Source organism: Thalassophryne amazonica, chromosome 8 (assembly GCF_902500255.1).
Source record: "Thalassophryne amazonica chromosome 8, fThaAma1.1, whole genome shotgun sequence".
Lineage (NCBI taxonomy): Eukaryota > Metazoa > Chordata > Actinopteri > Batrachoidiformes > Batrachoididae > Thalassophryne > Thalassophryne amazonica.
The window spans coordinates 116,807,541-116,824,095 of NC_047110.1; the positions used below are offsets into that span (position 1 = coordinate 116,807,541).

At 45.2% G+C, this 16,555-nt stretch overlaps 1 protein-coding gene across 2 annotated transcripts in view; it reads right to left on the bottom strand.

Moving 5' to 3' along the window:
• The window catches only part of deaf1 (DEAF1 transcription factor), a 71,912-nt gene that overhangs the window by 24,678 nt on the left and 30,679 nt on the right, over positions 1-16,555 (bottom strand). For both annotated transcript variants that reach the window (XR_004562381.1, XM_034177363.1), the window contains exons 2-5: positions 5,639-5,721; positions 5,351-5,477; positions 5,049-5,198; positions 4,092-4,231 (exon numbers count right to left, since the gene is read on the bottom strand). Coding sequence is in view for 1 of the 2 variants with exons in the window: in XM_034177363.1 (XP_034033254.1) it covers positions 4,092-4,231; positions 5,049-5,198; positions 5,351-5,477; positions 5,639-5,721 (500 nt within the window). In the remaining variant the exon portion in view is untranslated. The remainder of the gene's footprint in view (positions 1-4,091; positions 4,232-5,048; positions 5,199-5,350; positions 5,478-5,638; positions 5,722-16,555) is intronic.

The following is a 16,555-nucleotide window of genomic DNA, read 5'->3' on the forward strand; positions in this document are numbered from 1 at the left end:
ATTTCAGCTACAACAAGGAATTAAAGAATTTTCAGACATTGTTTTCCAAAATCGTGTTTCTTTTTATTCACCTCTTTTTGCTCACTCTGCATTTAATCATTAGTGATTGATCTCTGCTCCCCTCCACAGCATGTCTTTTTCTTGGTTCTCTCCCTCAGCCCCAACCAGTCCCAGCAGAAGACTGCCCCTCCCTGAGCCTGGTTCTGCTGGAGGTTTCTTTCTGTTAAAAGGGAGTTTTTTCCTTCCCACTGTCGCCAAGTGCTTGCTCACAGGGGGTCGTTTTGACCGTTGGGGTTTTTTACGTAATCATTGTATGGCCTTGCCTTACAATATAAAGCACCTTGGGGCAACTGTTTGTTGTGATTTGGCGCTATATAAATAAAATTGATTTGATTTTGATTTGATTTGAAAATCAGGAGCTTTATTTGGACACGTGTTTGTCAGACTGTGATGGTGAATCGGACTGAAACAAATAGGTCAGACTTTATATTTACTCCGTGTGTGAATTACCCTTAACTTCTTAGATGTATTCCGGTGTTTTTTTAATATGGTCGGATTACACTGGTTAAATCGTCATGGTGTGATGGGGCCTTTAGATTCTTGATGTGTTTTCTTGAAAACGTTTCACTTTTCCTCCAGAAACCTTCATCAGTTTGAAGTTACAGTCGTGAATCAAAGGAGTAAACACTGTAATTCTACAAACTCAGGAGGATTTTCAGCAAATTCAACATTCCTGTTTTCAAACCCGGCAACAGGTCCATCCTGAAGACGGAACGCCACAGACCCGCAGGCCCACAGACCCACAGACCGACAGTCCCACAGAACGACAGACCCACAGAACGACATACCCGCAGATCCACAGACCCACAGACCCACAGACCGACATACCCGCAGATCCACCAGACCCACAGACCGACAGTTCCCACAGACCGACATACCCACAGATCCACAGACCGACAGACCCACAGACCGACATACCCACAGATCCACAGACCCACAGACCGACAGACCCACAGACCGACATACCCACAGATCCACAGACCGACAGACCCACAGACGACATACCCGCAGATCCACAGACCCACAGACCGACAGTCCCACAGAACAACATACCCGCAGATCCACAGACCGACAGACCCACAGACCGACAGACCCACAGAACAACATACCCGCAGATCCACAGACCCACAGACCGACATACCCGCAGATCCACAGACCGACAGACCCACAGACCAACATACCCGCAGATCCACAGACCCACAGACTGACAGTCCCACAGAACGACAGACCCACAGAACGACATACCCGCAGATCCACAGACCCACAGACCGACAGTCCCACAGAACAACATACCCGCAGATCCACAGACCCACAGACCGACATACCCGCAGATCCACAGACCCACAGACCGACAGTCCCACAGACCGACATACCCACAGATCCACAGACCGACATACCCGCAGATCCACAGACCCACAGTCCCACAGACCGACATACCCGCAGACTGACAGACCACAGTCACACAGACCGACATACCCACAGATCCACAGACCCACAGACAGACATACCCGCAGATCCACAGACCGACAGACCCACAGACTGACAGACCCACAGACACACAGACTCACAAACCGACAGTCCCACAGACCGACATACCCGCAGACCCACAGTCCCACAGACCGACATCCCCACAGTCACACAGACCGACATACCCGCAGATCCACAGACCAACAGACCGACAGACCAAGAGACTGACAGACCGACATACCAGCAGATCCACAGACCGACAGTCCCGCACATCGACATACCCGTAGACCCATAGATCGACAGTCCCACAGACCGACATACCTGTAGACTGACAGACCCACAGTCCCACAGACCAAGAGACTGACAGACCGACATCCCTGCAGAGCAACAGACCGACATCCCTGCAGAGCGACAGACCCACAGTCCCACAGGCCAACATACCCGCAGACCCATAGACCGACAGTTCCACAGACCGACAGTCCCACAGATCCGCAGACTAACAGACCCGCAGACCGACACACCGACGGTCCCACAGACCGACAGACTGACATACATGACCAACAGTGTTATGTGTCGGACACGGGCGGAGGACCGGCCAGCGTTTGAAGTCGGACCCAGTATAAAATAAGCAGAGCACGGTTCAAAGGATAACAGAATTTAATGACATAACAGTGAGTGCTTAATTACAAACAAATGAGTGCGCGGTCTGGCGAGGTGGAATAACGGTGCGCTCCCAGCAGCACAAACGGTCCGGAGCCAGAACAGTTCGGACCCAAGGACCCCGCCGACACCCCCCAGGTGGCCGCGACCAACCGAGTCTGTGAAAGAAGAAACCATCATGTGAGTCCACCACTCCACACACAGAGAGACCACTCAAAGGTGTACATAAACAGCAAACACTTCCTGGCTTAATCACCAATCAGCTTCCCACCCTGCAGGCATGGAACACCCAGTTCACATTCTCCACTGCAGTGGAAGCTGATTAAATGACTAACACAACAGCTCAATATAATAAGGTGTGAGGGACACCACATTTACTGACTGTACTCATGTTAGTCACAAAACCTAAAGTACCTCAGGAAGTGTGCTGACGAGCGTGAGACCTCACCCCCTCCTCTTTCACAGACCATGGCATCAAACCTGGTACGGTCTCTGCATCCATGATGATGAGATGGCTCTCTAGACGACGATCTCACCCGTCTGGTCACAAGGTCGAGTCTCTGGCAAATATACACTGTGTACTCCAGACTTAAATGCAACCATGCCCCAATCCATAAAGATGCACCACAGCTGTGAGTCCTGACGAGCTGCACATGACAAGCTTCAGGTGATTAGGGTGAGGTCCTGATAACTCAGCCACACAGCCACTCAGTCCTGAACGCATGCCACCTGGAAGGAAAAACAAAAGACAGAACAGAAGACAGAAACAAAAGGCAGCCAGGCACCCCCAGCCATACAACAAACAGATTGACATACCCACAGGCCGACATACCCAGAGTCCCACAGTCCCACAGACCTGCAGACTGACAGACCCGCGGACCCACAGACCGACATACACGCAGACCGACAGACCCACAGACCCTGCAGATCCACAGACCCACAGTCCGACAGACAACAGACCCAAAGAATGACAGACCCACAGTCCGACGGACCCTGCAGTCCCACAGACTGACAGACCCACAGTCCCACAGTCCAACAGACGGCCATCTGCTGTGTGCAGCTCAGTGCAGTGAGCTCGACATTGAAGAAACCAAACAGCCGCTCATCAAACCAACGACTTGACACAGGAGGGTCAGGACTTTGACGCCTACCAGCATCTAAAGGAAGACAGACCCACCTTTGAAGGTATTCAGAAAAGAGAAGCTGGTTGGTTTGAAAGAGGCCAAAGTGATGAAACCTTCTGTAAAGTGTGTTTGTGGGGGGGTGATGAGACATTCTGTTCTTTCATCAACAGACCCAGAGAGCGTCCTCACACCTCCTGAAGTGAAGCTAAGGACCTCAGGAACTCACACCTGAACTTCTGGGACCTCTGATGACCGACAACTCTTAAAGGGTTTTTTAAGATTTAAGTCATGAAATGTATTTTCTTTGGCACCACTATAATTTTATTCCTCAGCATTTAGATAAAGAAAAATAAAATCGACATGATGTTTAGATTTTGGGAGAAATGAAACTTCTCCATTTTGTGAAATTCGAAAGGCCCTACAGCTTTAACAGAGTTCATTACATCACTGTGACATCACCGACACCACAGAGGGTCAATATCCAAGTCTCACGTCTGTAACTTAGAACTGATGAAGTTTTTCTGGATGACAAGTGAAACGTCTTCAAGGAACTGAAGACATCCAGCTGAGCAGACGGCAGGAAGATCCACCTGAAGTCACTTCAGATCATTACGTCTGGCTCAGTTAGTATCTGTAGTGCAATGCAGTACTGTGTAGTAGTGTGTAGTAGTGAGTAGTACTGTGTAGTAGTGTGTAGTAGTGAGTAGTACTGTGTAGTACTGTGTAGTAGTGAGTAGTACTGTGTAGTACTGTGTAGTAGTGTGTAGTAGTGTGTAGTACCTGTATGAGGCACAGCAGAGGTCTACCGGCGTAACGGATGCTCCTCTTCCAGTCTTTGCTGCTCGCTCTTCCTGCTGAAGCTTCAAACTCAGAGGGTGTGAACCACTGCTGGTTGTGTTTGATACAGCGACCTTTACCTCCTGAAGTACACACACACACACACACACACACACACACACACACACACACACACACACACACACACACACACACACACACACACACACACACACACACACACACACGGTGGAAAACACAGTGGTTGAGCACATTAGTGCAAACCAGCAACAACAAAGTTCCTGCTGACAAATGAAACACAAACTGAAACAACGATCCTCCTTTAACGGACCACACAGGAGAGATATAATAAAATATGACATCTCACTGTCCACCTGTTTGGTGAAAACAGTCACAGGGCATTTGGTTCACATTTTCTTCGCCTCTGGGAACTGACGTCGATGCCACTCAGTAGCTTGCAGCAGGTGGCGCTGCTGTTCATCCTTGGTTAGGATCTGATTTTAATCCTGGATAAGTGCAGCTCCTCATTCAGCAAAATCACTGACAGCAGCAACGTGATCCAGGACCTGCTGCTGGACTGGAGTGACGGGTCGTCCTGCCACTCTGAGGGTCCCTTATCAGGAAGATCATGGTGACGCTGAAATGCCTCAAAAATGCCACCTGACGCAGAAGGAACAAAATCTGCAACTAATGAACTCATGGATCCAAACCAGAACTCAACACGTCACAAACAACAGGAGCCGGGCGGCAGCGGGTCATATTTTACAAACCTCATGAAATTTCATTTTTTGGTTCCCCTAAAGGAACCAAAAAATGAAGAAGCACCTTGAGAAAGTTGAAGTTTGTTTTTCAGCACCACCCTAGTGTCTCATTCAAATGTTCTGAAACCAAAAACCTGCCATCTGGTGATGCTGCAGTTCTTTGGGAAGAAGGCCTGACCTGATCCCAGGCGGTTCTTGAACAGGATCCCACTGGTGTTCCTGCAGCGGACCGGCAGCTCGTTGTTGTACACCGAATGGTCCCAGTTGTATTTGGAGCAAGAATCTTTGTCCTGAGGCGGAGTCAGGGGGGTGGGCGGAGTCTGAGGGCCTGAAGGAAGAGAACAAACTGGTGTCAACATTTCTGATGATAAATATGACACAGCTGCTGCTCACAGGAGGAGCGGCTTTGACTGCAGCGGGTGTGCGTGTGCGTTTGGAACCAGGTTCTGTGAACCGGTCTGTGGCGCATTTCTGACAAACCTGGAGCCATAGCAGCGGTGGACTTGAGGCTGGCGGCCTCCACGATGCTGCCATCAGTGTGGACCACGATCAAAGTGGCCTTCTGGGAACTGAGACCGTCACCCAGCTGCAGGGCCGTCCTTCCGCTCTGCAACACAGACACAGCACTCATCACCTGCCAGCAGAGGGCGCAGTAAACACAGAATGATGTTGATGATGTCATTCTTAATATCAAACTGTCTCCATGTTAAAATGATCCGTGAACGTCTCTAAAGTCTCTGTGTCAGTGTGTGTTGCTGTGCACGCTACCAGCACGTGTTCAGACAGGCTTCCAGATGTGGCCACTGTGGTGGTGAACGCGTGGTCATCTGCCATCGTCACTGCTGTCACCTCTGACCCAGGAAACACACACAGTGGGCGTGTCACATGGTGATGAAACACAGTTTATATAAAATGTCATTTCAATGTATTGAATGTTTCACAGAAAGTTATTTCAGCTGCAGAGTCACAGGTCGGGTCGGGTTTTAAACCTCACTCACGGGCCGGGTCAGGGTTTAGACCTTGCTCACAGGTCAGGTTTTAAACCTCGCTCACGGGCCAGGTCAGGGTTTTAAACCTCACTCACGGGCCGGGTCAGGGTTTAGACCTTGCTCACGGGCCGGGTCGGGTTTTAAACATTGCTCACGGGCCAGGTCGGGGTTTTAAACCTTGCTCATGGGCCAGGTCAGGGTTTTAAACCTCGCTCACGGGCCAGGTCAGGGTTTTAAACCTCACTCACGGGCCGGGTCAGGGTTTAGACCTTGCTCACGGGCCGGGTCGGGTTTTAAACATTGCTCACGGGCCAGGTCGGGGTTTTAAACCTCGCTCACGGGCCAGGTCAGGGTTTTAAACCTCGCTCATGGGCCAGGTCAGGGTTTTAAACCTCACTCACGGGCCGGGTCAGGGTTTAGACATTGATCACGGGCCGGGTCGGGTTTTAAACATTGCTCACGGGCCAGGTCAGGGTTTTAAACCTCGCTCATGGGCCAGGTCAGGGTTTTAAACCTCGCTCACGGGCCGGGTCGGGGTTTTAAACCTCGCTCACGGGCCAGGTCGGGGTTTTAAACCTCGCTCATGGGCCAGGTCAGGGTTTTAAACCTCACTCACGGGCCGGGTCAGAGTTTAGACCTTGCTCACGGGCCGGGTCGGGTTTTAAACATCGCTCACGGGCCAGGTCAGGGTTTTAAACCTCGCTCACGGGCCAGGTCAGGGTTTTAAACCTCGCTCACGGGCCGGGTCGGGGTTTTGACCACGCTCATGGGCCAGGTCAGGGTTTTAAACCTCGCTCACGGGCCAGGTCAGGGTTTTAAACCTCGCTCACGGGCCGGGTCGGGGTTTTGACCACGCTCATGGGCCAGGTCAGGGTTTTAAACCTCGCTCACGGGCCAGGTCAGGGTTTTAAACCTCGCTCACGGGCCGGGTCGGGGTTTTGACCACGCTCATGGGCCAGGTCAGGGTTTTAAACCTCGCTCACGGGCCAGGTCAGGGTTTTAAACCTCGCTCACGGGCCGGGTCGGGGTTTTGACCACGCTCATGGGCCTGGGTTAGGGCCGGTTTCTGGTACGTTTCGTTTAATAACGATGCTTTATGAGCCTGTTGGGACTGGATCCTTTATCTGTACATGACACAAGAATATATAATCATATAATGTCACAACAGTGTACCTTGGAATTATTTACATATTATTTATTAGAGATGTTCATTTGATTTGGGTGAGTTTAAACAGAATCAGTGAATGTAATAAAGGTGTAATAACAGCATCTATTCCACACCATGAGTGAATGTTCACTTCTTTACAGCAAAACTGTAATAATAAACTTATTTTTCAAGTGAAACTGTATTATTGAAAGACGGCCGTCCACAGATTTGATCAAGATACAGATTCTTTACTGTCATTGTAACGTGTACAACAAAAGGTAAGATGCAGCTTTTCAGTGTAAATATAAACCTGAGTGAACCACACACAGACGTCCCCACTCAGGAAGAAAAGAAAATCAATATAAAATTTAACAGAATGAAAAATGTGTTTCCAGAGCGCAAAAAAGAATAAGTAAAATTATGAGTATGCAGTGGCAAAAAATAAAAAGAGAATACATATTAAAAAAAAGAGAAAAGTATGTACAAAACTGTGGATATTTTGGTGGCAGTGGGTATTGCACCAAACACCACATTACTTATCCTGTAGAGTTCAAGTGGACCAAAACCAACACTCAGCTACAGGGAGGTGCACAAACCAGGCAGGTCCCAAGCCCAGATAGATGAGGACAGTAACGGTTGGATATAGTTGGTACTGATGCAAGCAGGTCGTGGGTTCGCTTCTCCTCCTTTGTATGTGGAGTTTGTGTGTTCTCCCCGTGTTTCCTCCCACAGTCAAAGACATACTTAGGCCCCGTTAAAAACACAACAAAACAAAAACACTGTATCATCCCCGCACGCATGCCGAAATCAGCTCACATCAATTTTTTTTTTTTTGGGGGGGGGGGGTGAATTTCATTAACGGCAGTCCAGCCGGTAAAAGATCACAGTCAGCTGCTCCGTGTCACTCGCACACAGTGTGCACGTTTATCACGCTGCTAGTGCACAGAAACAACATTTATTTTAAAAATATCTGATATTTTCAGTTCCTCACTGCAGGTGCTGTCTGTGTTGTTTTTCAGGTTTGAAATGACGTATGTACTCGTTTCTAAGAAATAAATAATAAACCCCTTTTTCTGACGTCAAGGGCGATAAACTAACGTTTGATTTTTATTATGGGGCGGTACTGCTCCTTTCTCTGCCCCTAGTGGTTAGATTGTGTATACTGTAATTAGGACGGTTAAAGGACACGTCCCACGTTATTTGATGTCCCGATTAGCAGCACATCATTAAAGTATTCATAACTGTAACCCTGTCTGTGCATGTGTTAACACTTATTGGTCTCTGATGTATTTTACTGATAATCATCCCTCTCACTGAGTGAGCATTTCCAGAAAAACGTCTTATTTGGCAGTTTGTGGTGTGCGACGTACATTTCAGCAAAACAGAAGTAATGTGATAAACGCAGTTTTTTACAGAAATAGAGCTTTTGTATGCTGGAGCTTCCTGAGCTTCCAAAGGTTGGAAATGCAGCATAGGAAGACTTTTCCCATTAGAATTCCACTCTGTTTCAATTATGTGTTCTACGAGTCTTTGCTTTCAGCCTAATTTGTGTTGCTGACAGTGTTGGGGGCCGGGGGCAGCACTGCTGGTGGAACCGGCACAGGATGGAAGTCCTGTTGTGGAGTCGGTAGCTGTGATGCTGCTAAACGAGGTCAGATGCGTGGAGCTCGCTGTGCTTCAGAAGGATAGAACCGGCTCTCATCCACCATCTGGACATCTGCATCCAACTTGACTCCATGTTACTGCGCAGACATTTACAGGACTACTTTGTGTCCCTAAGGTGAATAAGAAGTCTGTGGGTCACAGAGCTTTCTCTTATTGTGCCCCTGTTCTGTGGAATGATCTTCCTGCATCAATAAAACAGTCAGATTCTGTGGAGACTTTCAAGTCCAGACTTAAGACGCACTTACAGTGAGGAAAATAAGTATTTGAACACCCTGTGATTTTGCAAGTTCTCCCACTTAGAATCATGGAGGGGTCTGAAATTTTCATCTTAGGTGCATGTCCACTGTGAGAGACATAATCTAAAAAAAAAAAAAAAAAAAAATCCAGAAATCACAGTGTATGATTTTTTTTTATAATTTATTTGTATGATACTGCTGCAAATAAGTATTTGAACACCTGTGAAAATCAATGTTAATATTTGGTACAGTAGCCTTTGTTTGCAATTACAGAGGTCAAATGTTTCCTGTAGTTTTTCACCAGGTTTTCACACACTGCAGCAGGGATTTTGGTCCACTCCTCCGTACAGATCTTCTCCAGATCTTTCAGGTTTGGAGTTTCAGCTCCCTCCAAAGATTTTCTATTGGGTTCAGGTCTGGAGACTGGCCAGGCCACTCCAGGACCTTGAAATGCTTCTTACGGAGCCCCTCCTTAGTTGCCCTGGCTGTGTGTTTGGTGTCATTGTCATGCTGGAAGACCCAGCCATGACCCATCTTCAATGCTCTTACTGAGGGAAGGAGATTGTTTGCCAAAATCTCACAATACATGACCCCATCCATCCTCCCTTCAATACGGTGCAGTCGTCCTGTCCCCTTTGCAGAAGAGCACCCCCAGAGTATGATGTTTCCACCCCCATGCTTCACGGTTGGGATGGTTTTCTTGGGGTTGTTCTCATCCTCTAAACATGGTAAGTGGAGTTGATTCCAAAAAGCTCTATTCTGGTCTCATCTGACCACATGACCTTCTCCCATGCCTCCTCTGGATCATCCAGATGGTCACTGGTGAACTTCAAACTGGCCTGGACATGTGCTGGCTTGAGCAGGGGGACCTTGCTGCCCTGCAGGATTTTAAACCATGACAGCATCATGTGTTACTAATGTAATCTTTGTGACTGTGGTCCCAGCTCTCTTCAGGTCATTGACCAGGTCCTCCTGTATAGTTCTGAGCTTTCTCAGAATCATCCTTACCCCACAAAGTGAGATCTTGCATGGAATCCCAGACTGAGGGAGATTGACAGTCATCTTGTGTTTCTTCCACTTTCTAATAAATAATCATAACAGTTGTTGTCTTCTACCAAGCTGCTTGCCTGTTGTCCTGTAGTCCATCCCAGCCTTGTGCAGGTCTACAGTTTTGTCCCTGGTGTCCTTAGAAAGCTCTTTAGTCTTGGCTATGGTGGACAGGTTGGAGTGTGATTGAGTGTGTGAACAGGTGTCTTTTATACAGGTAACAAGTTTAAACAGGTGCAATTAATACAGGTAAAGAGTGCAGAATAAGAGGGCTTCTTAAAGAAAAATGAACAGGTCTGTAAGAGACAGAATTCTTACTGGTTGGTAGGTGTTCAAATACTTATTTGCAGCAGTAACACACAAATAAATTACTAAAAAAATCATACATTGTGATTTCCAGATTTTTTTATTTTTTTATTTTTTTTAGATTATGTCTCTCACAGTGGACATGCACCTAAGATGAAAATTTCAGACCCCTCCATGATTTCTAAGTGGGAGAACTTGCAAAACCGCAGGGTGTTCAAATACTTATTTTCCTTGCTGTATTTTCACTTTCGTATGGCTAGCATACTGGTATAGTTTTGTTTTACGCTTTTTACTCTTTTAATTCATTTTATTAGTAAACGGAGCGTGCTGTGGCATCAACTTCATCTAAATTCTGGGTCTTTTAGTGAAGCTTAGGGCTCGCGGCCGGCGATCACCTTTCTGATGCCTGATTCTGTGTTTTCTCTCTGTTTCAGGTGCAGCTCCATCCAGAGATGGGTGTGGGTGTCTACTTCTGCAACCCTCTAATCCTGTGCACCGACATGGACACCCAAAATTTCCTGTATATTTGTGTTGTCAATTGTGTCTGTAGCATGGCCCAAGCAGAGGGTCACCCCTTTGAGTCTGGTCTGCTTGAGGTTTCTTCCTCAGAGGGAGTTTTTTCTTACCACTGCTGCTCTGGGGGTTAGTAATGTTAGACCTTACTTGTGTGAAGCACCTTGAGGCAACTTTGTTGTGATTTTGCTCTGTATAAATGACTGTGAGTATATGTGACTGATTGTTTGTTGTGACTAGCTGTTTATTTTAATCTGTTTGTTGTGACTGACTGTTATGACTGTTTATAAAGACAATAAAGTATTTATCTATCTTGTTGTGACTGGTTGTTTGTTGTGAGTTGCTGTTTGTTATGATTAGCTGTTTGTGGCGAGCGGCTGTTTTGTTTTCATGTTTGTTTTGGCTGACTGTTTGCTGTGAGTGCTTTTGTCTGTTGTGACTGGCTGTTTGTTTTCGACTGTTTGTAGTGACTGGCTGACTGTTGTGACTGGTTGTTTTCATCTGTTGTGGCAAACTGTTGTGACCGACTGTTTGTTTTCATCTGTTTGTTGTGACTGGGTGTTTATTTTTGTCTGTTTGTTGTGACTGGGTGTTTATTTTCGTCTGTTTGTTGTGACTGGTTGTTTGTTTTGACTGACTGACTGTTGTGACTGGATGTTTGTTTTCATCTGTTTGTTGTGACTGATGTCTGTTGTGACTGGCTGTTTGTTGTAACTGACTGCTTGTTTTCATCTGTTTGTTGTGACTGGCTGTTTCTTTTTGACTCTGTTGTGACTGGCTGTTATTGTTTTGATTCACTGTCTGTTTTCATCTGTTGTGACTGGCTGTTGGGACTGGCTGTTTGTTTTCAGCTGTTTGTTGTGACTGACTGATTGTTGTGACTGGCTGTTTCTTTTTGACTGTTGTCACTGGGTGTTTGTTTTCATCTGTTTGTTGTGACTGACTATTGTGACTGGCTGTTTGTTTTCGGCTGATGGTGTGACTGTCTGTTTGTTTATCTGTTTGTTGTGACTGACTGTTGTGATTGGCTGTTTGTTGTGACTGAGTGTTTTCTTCTGTTGTGACTGGCTGTTTGCTATGACTGGCTGTTAGTTTTCATCTGGCTGTTTTTGTCTGTTGTGACTGACTTTGTTGTGACTGGGTGTTTATTTTCGTCTGTTTGTTGTGACTGGGTGTTTGTTTTCACTGACTGACTGTTGTGACTGGATGTTTGTTTTCATCTGTTTGTTGTGACTGATGTCTGTTGTGACTGGCTGTTATGATTCACTGTTTGTTTTCATCTGTTTGTTGTGATGGCTGTTTGTTTTCATCTGTTTGTTTTAGCTGACCGTTTGCTATAACTGGCTGTTTGTTATGATTCACTGTTTGTTTTGATTCACTGTTTGTTTTCGTCTGTTTGTTGTGGCTGGCTGTTTTTGACTGGTTCTTGTAACTGACTGCTTGTTATCGTCTGTTTGTTGTGACTGGTCGTTTGTTATGATTCACTGTTTGTTTTCGTCTGTTTGTTGTGGCTGGCTGTTTTTGACTGGTTCTTGTAACTGACTGCTTGTTATCGTCTCTTTGTTGTGACTGGTCGTTTGTTATGATTCACTGTTTTCGTCTGTTTGTTGTGACTGGCTGTTGTGACTGGCTGTTTGTTTTCATCCGTTTATTATGACTGACTGTTGTGACGGGCTGTTTGTTGTAACTGACTGCTTGTTTTCATCTGTTTGTTGTGACTGGCTGTTTCTTTTTGACTCTGTTGTGACTGGCTGTTATGATTCACTGTTTTCATCTGTTTGTTGTGGCTGGCTGTTTTTGACTGGTTCTTGTAACTGACTGCTTGTTTTCGTCTGTTTGTTGTGACTGGTCATTTGTTATGATTCACTGTTTGTTTTCGTCCGTTTGTTGTGACTGGCTGTTGTGACTGGCTGTTTGTTTTCATCCGTTTGTTATGACTGACTGTTGTGACTGGCTGTTTGTTGTAACTGACTGCTTGTTTTCATCTGTTTGTTGTGACTGGCTGTTTCTTTGTGACTCTGTTGTGACTGGCTGTTATGATTCACTGTTTTCATCTGTTTGTTGTGACTGGCTGTTTCTTTTTGACTCTGTTGTGACTGGCTGGTATGATTCACTGTTTTTGTCTGTTTGTTGTGACTGGCGGTTATGATTGGCTGTTTGTTGTGACTGGCTGTTTATTTTTGACTGTTGTGACTGGCTGTTTGTTTTCATCTGTTTATTGTGACTGACTGTTTTCGTCTGTTTGCAGTGACTGGGTGTTTGTTTTCGTCTGTTTGCTGTGACTGGCTGTTTGTTGTGACTGACTGTTGTGATTGGCTGTTTGTTGTGACTGGTTTGTTATGATTCACCATTTTCGTCTGTTTGTTTTCACTGGCTGTTTGTGATTGACTGTTTCTTTAAGACTGTTTGTTGTGACTGATGTCTGTTGTGACTGGCTGTTATGATTCACTGTTTGTTTTCATCTGTTTGTTTTGGCTGACTGTTTGCTATAACTGGCTGTTTGTTATGATTCATTGTTTGTTTTGATTCACTGTCTGTTTTCATCTGTTGTGACTGGCTGTTGGGTCTGGCTATTTGTTTTCAGCTGTTTGTTGTGACTGACTGATTGTTGTGACTGGCTGTTTCTTTTTGACTGTTGTCACTGGGTGTTTGTTTTCATCTGTCTGTTGTGACTGGCTGATATGATTGGCTGTTGTGACTGACTGCTTGTTTTCATCTGTTTGTTGTGACTGACTATTGTGACTGGCTGTTTGTTTTCGGCTGATGGTGTGACTGTCTGTTTGTTTATCTGTTTGTTGTGACTGACTGTTGTGATTGGCTGTTTGTTGTGACTGAGTGTTTTCTTCTGTTGTGACTGGCTGTTAGTTTTCATCTGGCTGTTTTTGTCTGTTGTGACTGACTTTGTTGTGACTGGGTGTTTATTTTCGTCTGTTTGTTGTGACTGGGTGTTTATTTTCGTCTGTTTGTTGTGACTGGGTGTTTGTTTTGACTGACTGACTGTTGTGACTGGATGTTTGTTTTCATCTGTTTGTTGTGACTGACGTCTGTTGTGACTGGCTGTTATGATTCACTGTTTGTTTTCATCTGTTTGTTGTGATGGCTGTTTGTTTTCATGTTTGTTTTGGCTGACCGTTTGCTATAACTGGCTGTTATGATTCACTGTTTGTTTTGATTCACTGTTTGTTTTCGTCTGTTTGTTGTGACTGGCTGTTTGTTTTCATCCGTTTGTTATGACTGACTGTTGTGACTGGCTGTTTGTTGTAACTGACTGCTTGTTTTCATCTGTTTGTTGTGACTGGCTGTTTCTTTTTGACTCTGTTGTGACTGGCTGTTATGATTCACTGTTTTCCTCTGTTTGTTGTGGCTGGCTGTTTATGACTGGTTCTTGTAACTGACTGCTTGTTATCGTCTGTTTGTTGTGACTGGTCGTTTGTTATGATTCACTGTTTGTTTTCGTCTGTTTGTTGTGACTGGCTGTTGTGACTGGCTGTTATGATTCACTGTTTTCATCTGTTTGTTGTGGCTGGCTGTTTTTGACTGGTTCTTGTAACTGACTGCTTGTTATCGTCTGTTTGTTGTGACTGGTCGTTTGTTATGATTCACTGTTTGTTTTCGTCTGTTTGTTGTGACTGGCTGTTGTGACTGGCTGTTTGTTTTCATCCGTTTGTTATGACTGGCTGTTGTGACTGGCTGTTTGTTTTCATCCGTTTGTTATGACTGACTGTTGTGACTGGCTGTTTGTTGTAACTGACTGCTTGTTATCGTCTGTTTGTTGTGACTGGTCGTCTGTTATGATTCACTGTTTGTTTTCGTCTGTTTGTTGTGACTGGCTGTTGTGACTGGCTGTTTGTTTTCATCCGTTTGTTATGACTGGCTGTTGTGACTGGCTGTTTGTTTTCATCCGTTTGTTATGACTGACTGTTGTGACTGGCTGTTTGTTGTAACTGACTGCTTGTTTTCATCTGTTTGTTGTGACTGGCTGTTTCTTTTTGACTCTGTTGTGACTGGCTGTTATGATTCACTGTTTTCATCTGTTTGTTGTGGCTGGCTGTTTTTGACTGGTTCTTGTAACTGACTGCTTGTTTTTGTCTGTTTGTTGTGACTGGTCGTTTGTTATGATTCACTGTTTGTTTTCGTCTGTTTGTTGTGACTGGCTGTTGTGACTGTCTGTTTGTTTTCATCCGTTTGTTATGACTGACTGTTGTGACTGGCTGTTTGTTGTAACTGACTGCTTGTTTTCATCTGTTTGTTGTGACTGGCTGTTTCTTTTTGACTCTGTTGTGACTGGCTGTTATGATTCACTGTTTTCATCTGTTTGTTGTGGCTGGCTGTTTTTGACTGGTTCTTGTAACTGACTGCTTGTTTTCGTCTGTTTGTTGTGACTGGTCGTTTGTTATGATTCACTGTTTGTTTTCGTCTGTTGTGACTGGCTGTTGTGACTGGCTGTTTGTTTTCATCCGTTTGTTATGACTGACTGTTGTGACTGGCTGTTTGTTGTAACTGACTGCTTGTTTTCATCTGTTTGTTGTGACTGGCTGTTTCTTTGTGACTCTGTTGTGACTGGCTGTTATGATTCACTGTTTTCATCTGTTGTGACTGGCTGTTTCTTTTTGACTCTGTTGTGACTGGCTGTTATGATTCACTGTTTTTGTCTGTTTGTTGTGACTGGCGGTTATGATTGGCTGTTTGTTGTGACTGGCTGTTTATTTTTGACTGTTGTGACTGGCTGTTTGTTTTCATCTGTTTATTGTGACTGACTGTTTTCGTCTGTTTGCAGTGACTGGGTGTTTGTTGTGACTGACTGTTGTGATTGGCTGTTTGTTGTGACTGGTTTGTTATGATTCACCATTTTCGTCTGTTTGTTTTCACTGGCTGTTTGTGATTGACTGTTTCTTTAAGACTGTTTGTTGTGACTGGTTTGTTAAGATTCACTGTTTGCTTTTGTCTGTTTGTTGTGACTGGCTGTTTGTTTTCATCCGTTTGTTATGACTGGCTGTTGTGACTGGCTGTTTGTTTTCATCCGTTTGTTATGACTGACTGTTGTGACTGGCTGTTTGTTGTAACTGACTGCTTGTTTTCATCTGTTTGTTGTGACTGGCTGTTTCTTTTTGACTCTGTTGTGACTGGCTGTTATGATTCACTGTTTTCATCTGTTTGTTGTGGCTGGCTGTTTTTGACTGGTTCTTGTAACTGACTGCTTGTTTTCGTCTGTTTGTTGTGACTGGTCGTTTGTTATGATTCACTGTTTGTTTTCGTCTGTTTGTTGTGACTGGCTGTTGTGACTGGCTGTTTGTTTTCATCCGTTTGTTATGACTGACTGTTGTGACTGGCTGTTTGTTGTAACTGACTGCTTGTTTTCATCTGTTTGTTGTGACTGGCTGTTTCTTTTTGACTCTGTTGTGACTGGCTGTTATGATTCACTGTTTTCATCTGTTTGTTGTGGCTGGCTGTTTTTGACTGGTTCTTGTAACTGACTGCTTGTTTTCGTCTGTTTGTTGTGACTGGTCGTTTGTTATGATTCACTGTTTGTTTTCGTCTGTTGTGACTGGCTGTTGTGACTGGCTGTTTGTTTTCATCCGTTTGTTATGACTGACTGTTGTGACTGGCTGTTTGTTGTAACTGACTGCTTGTTTTCATCTGTTTGTTGTGACTGGCTGTTTCTTTGTGACTCTGTTGTGACTGGCTGTTATGATTCACTGTTTTCATCTGTTGTGACTGGCTGTTTCTTTTTGACTATGTTGTGACTGGCTGTTATGATTCACTGTTTTTGTCTGTTTGTTGT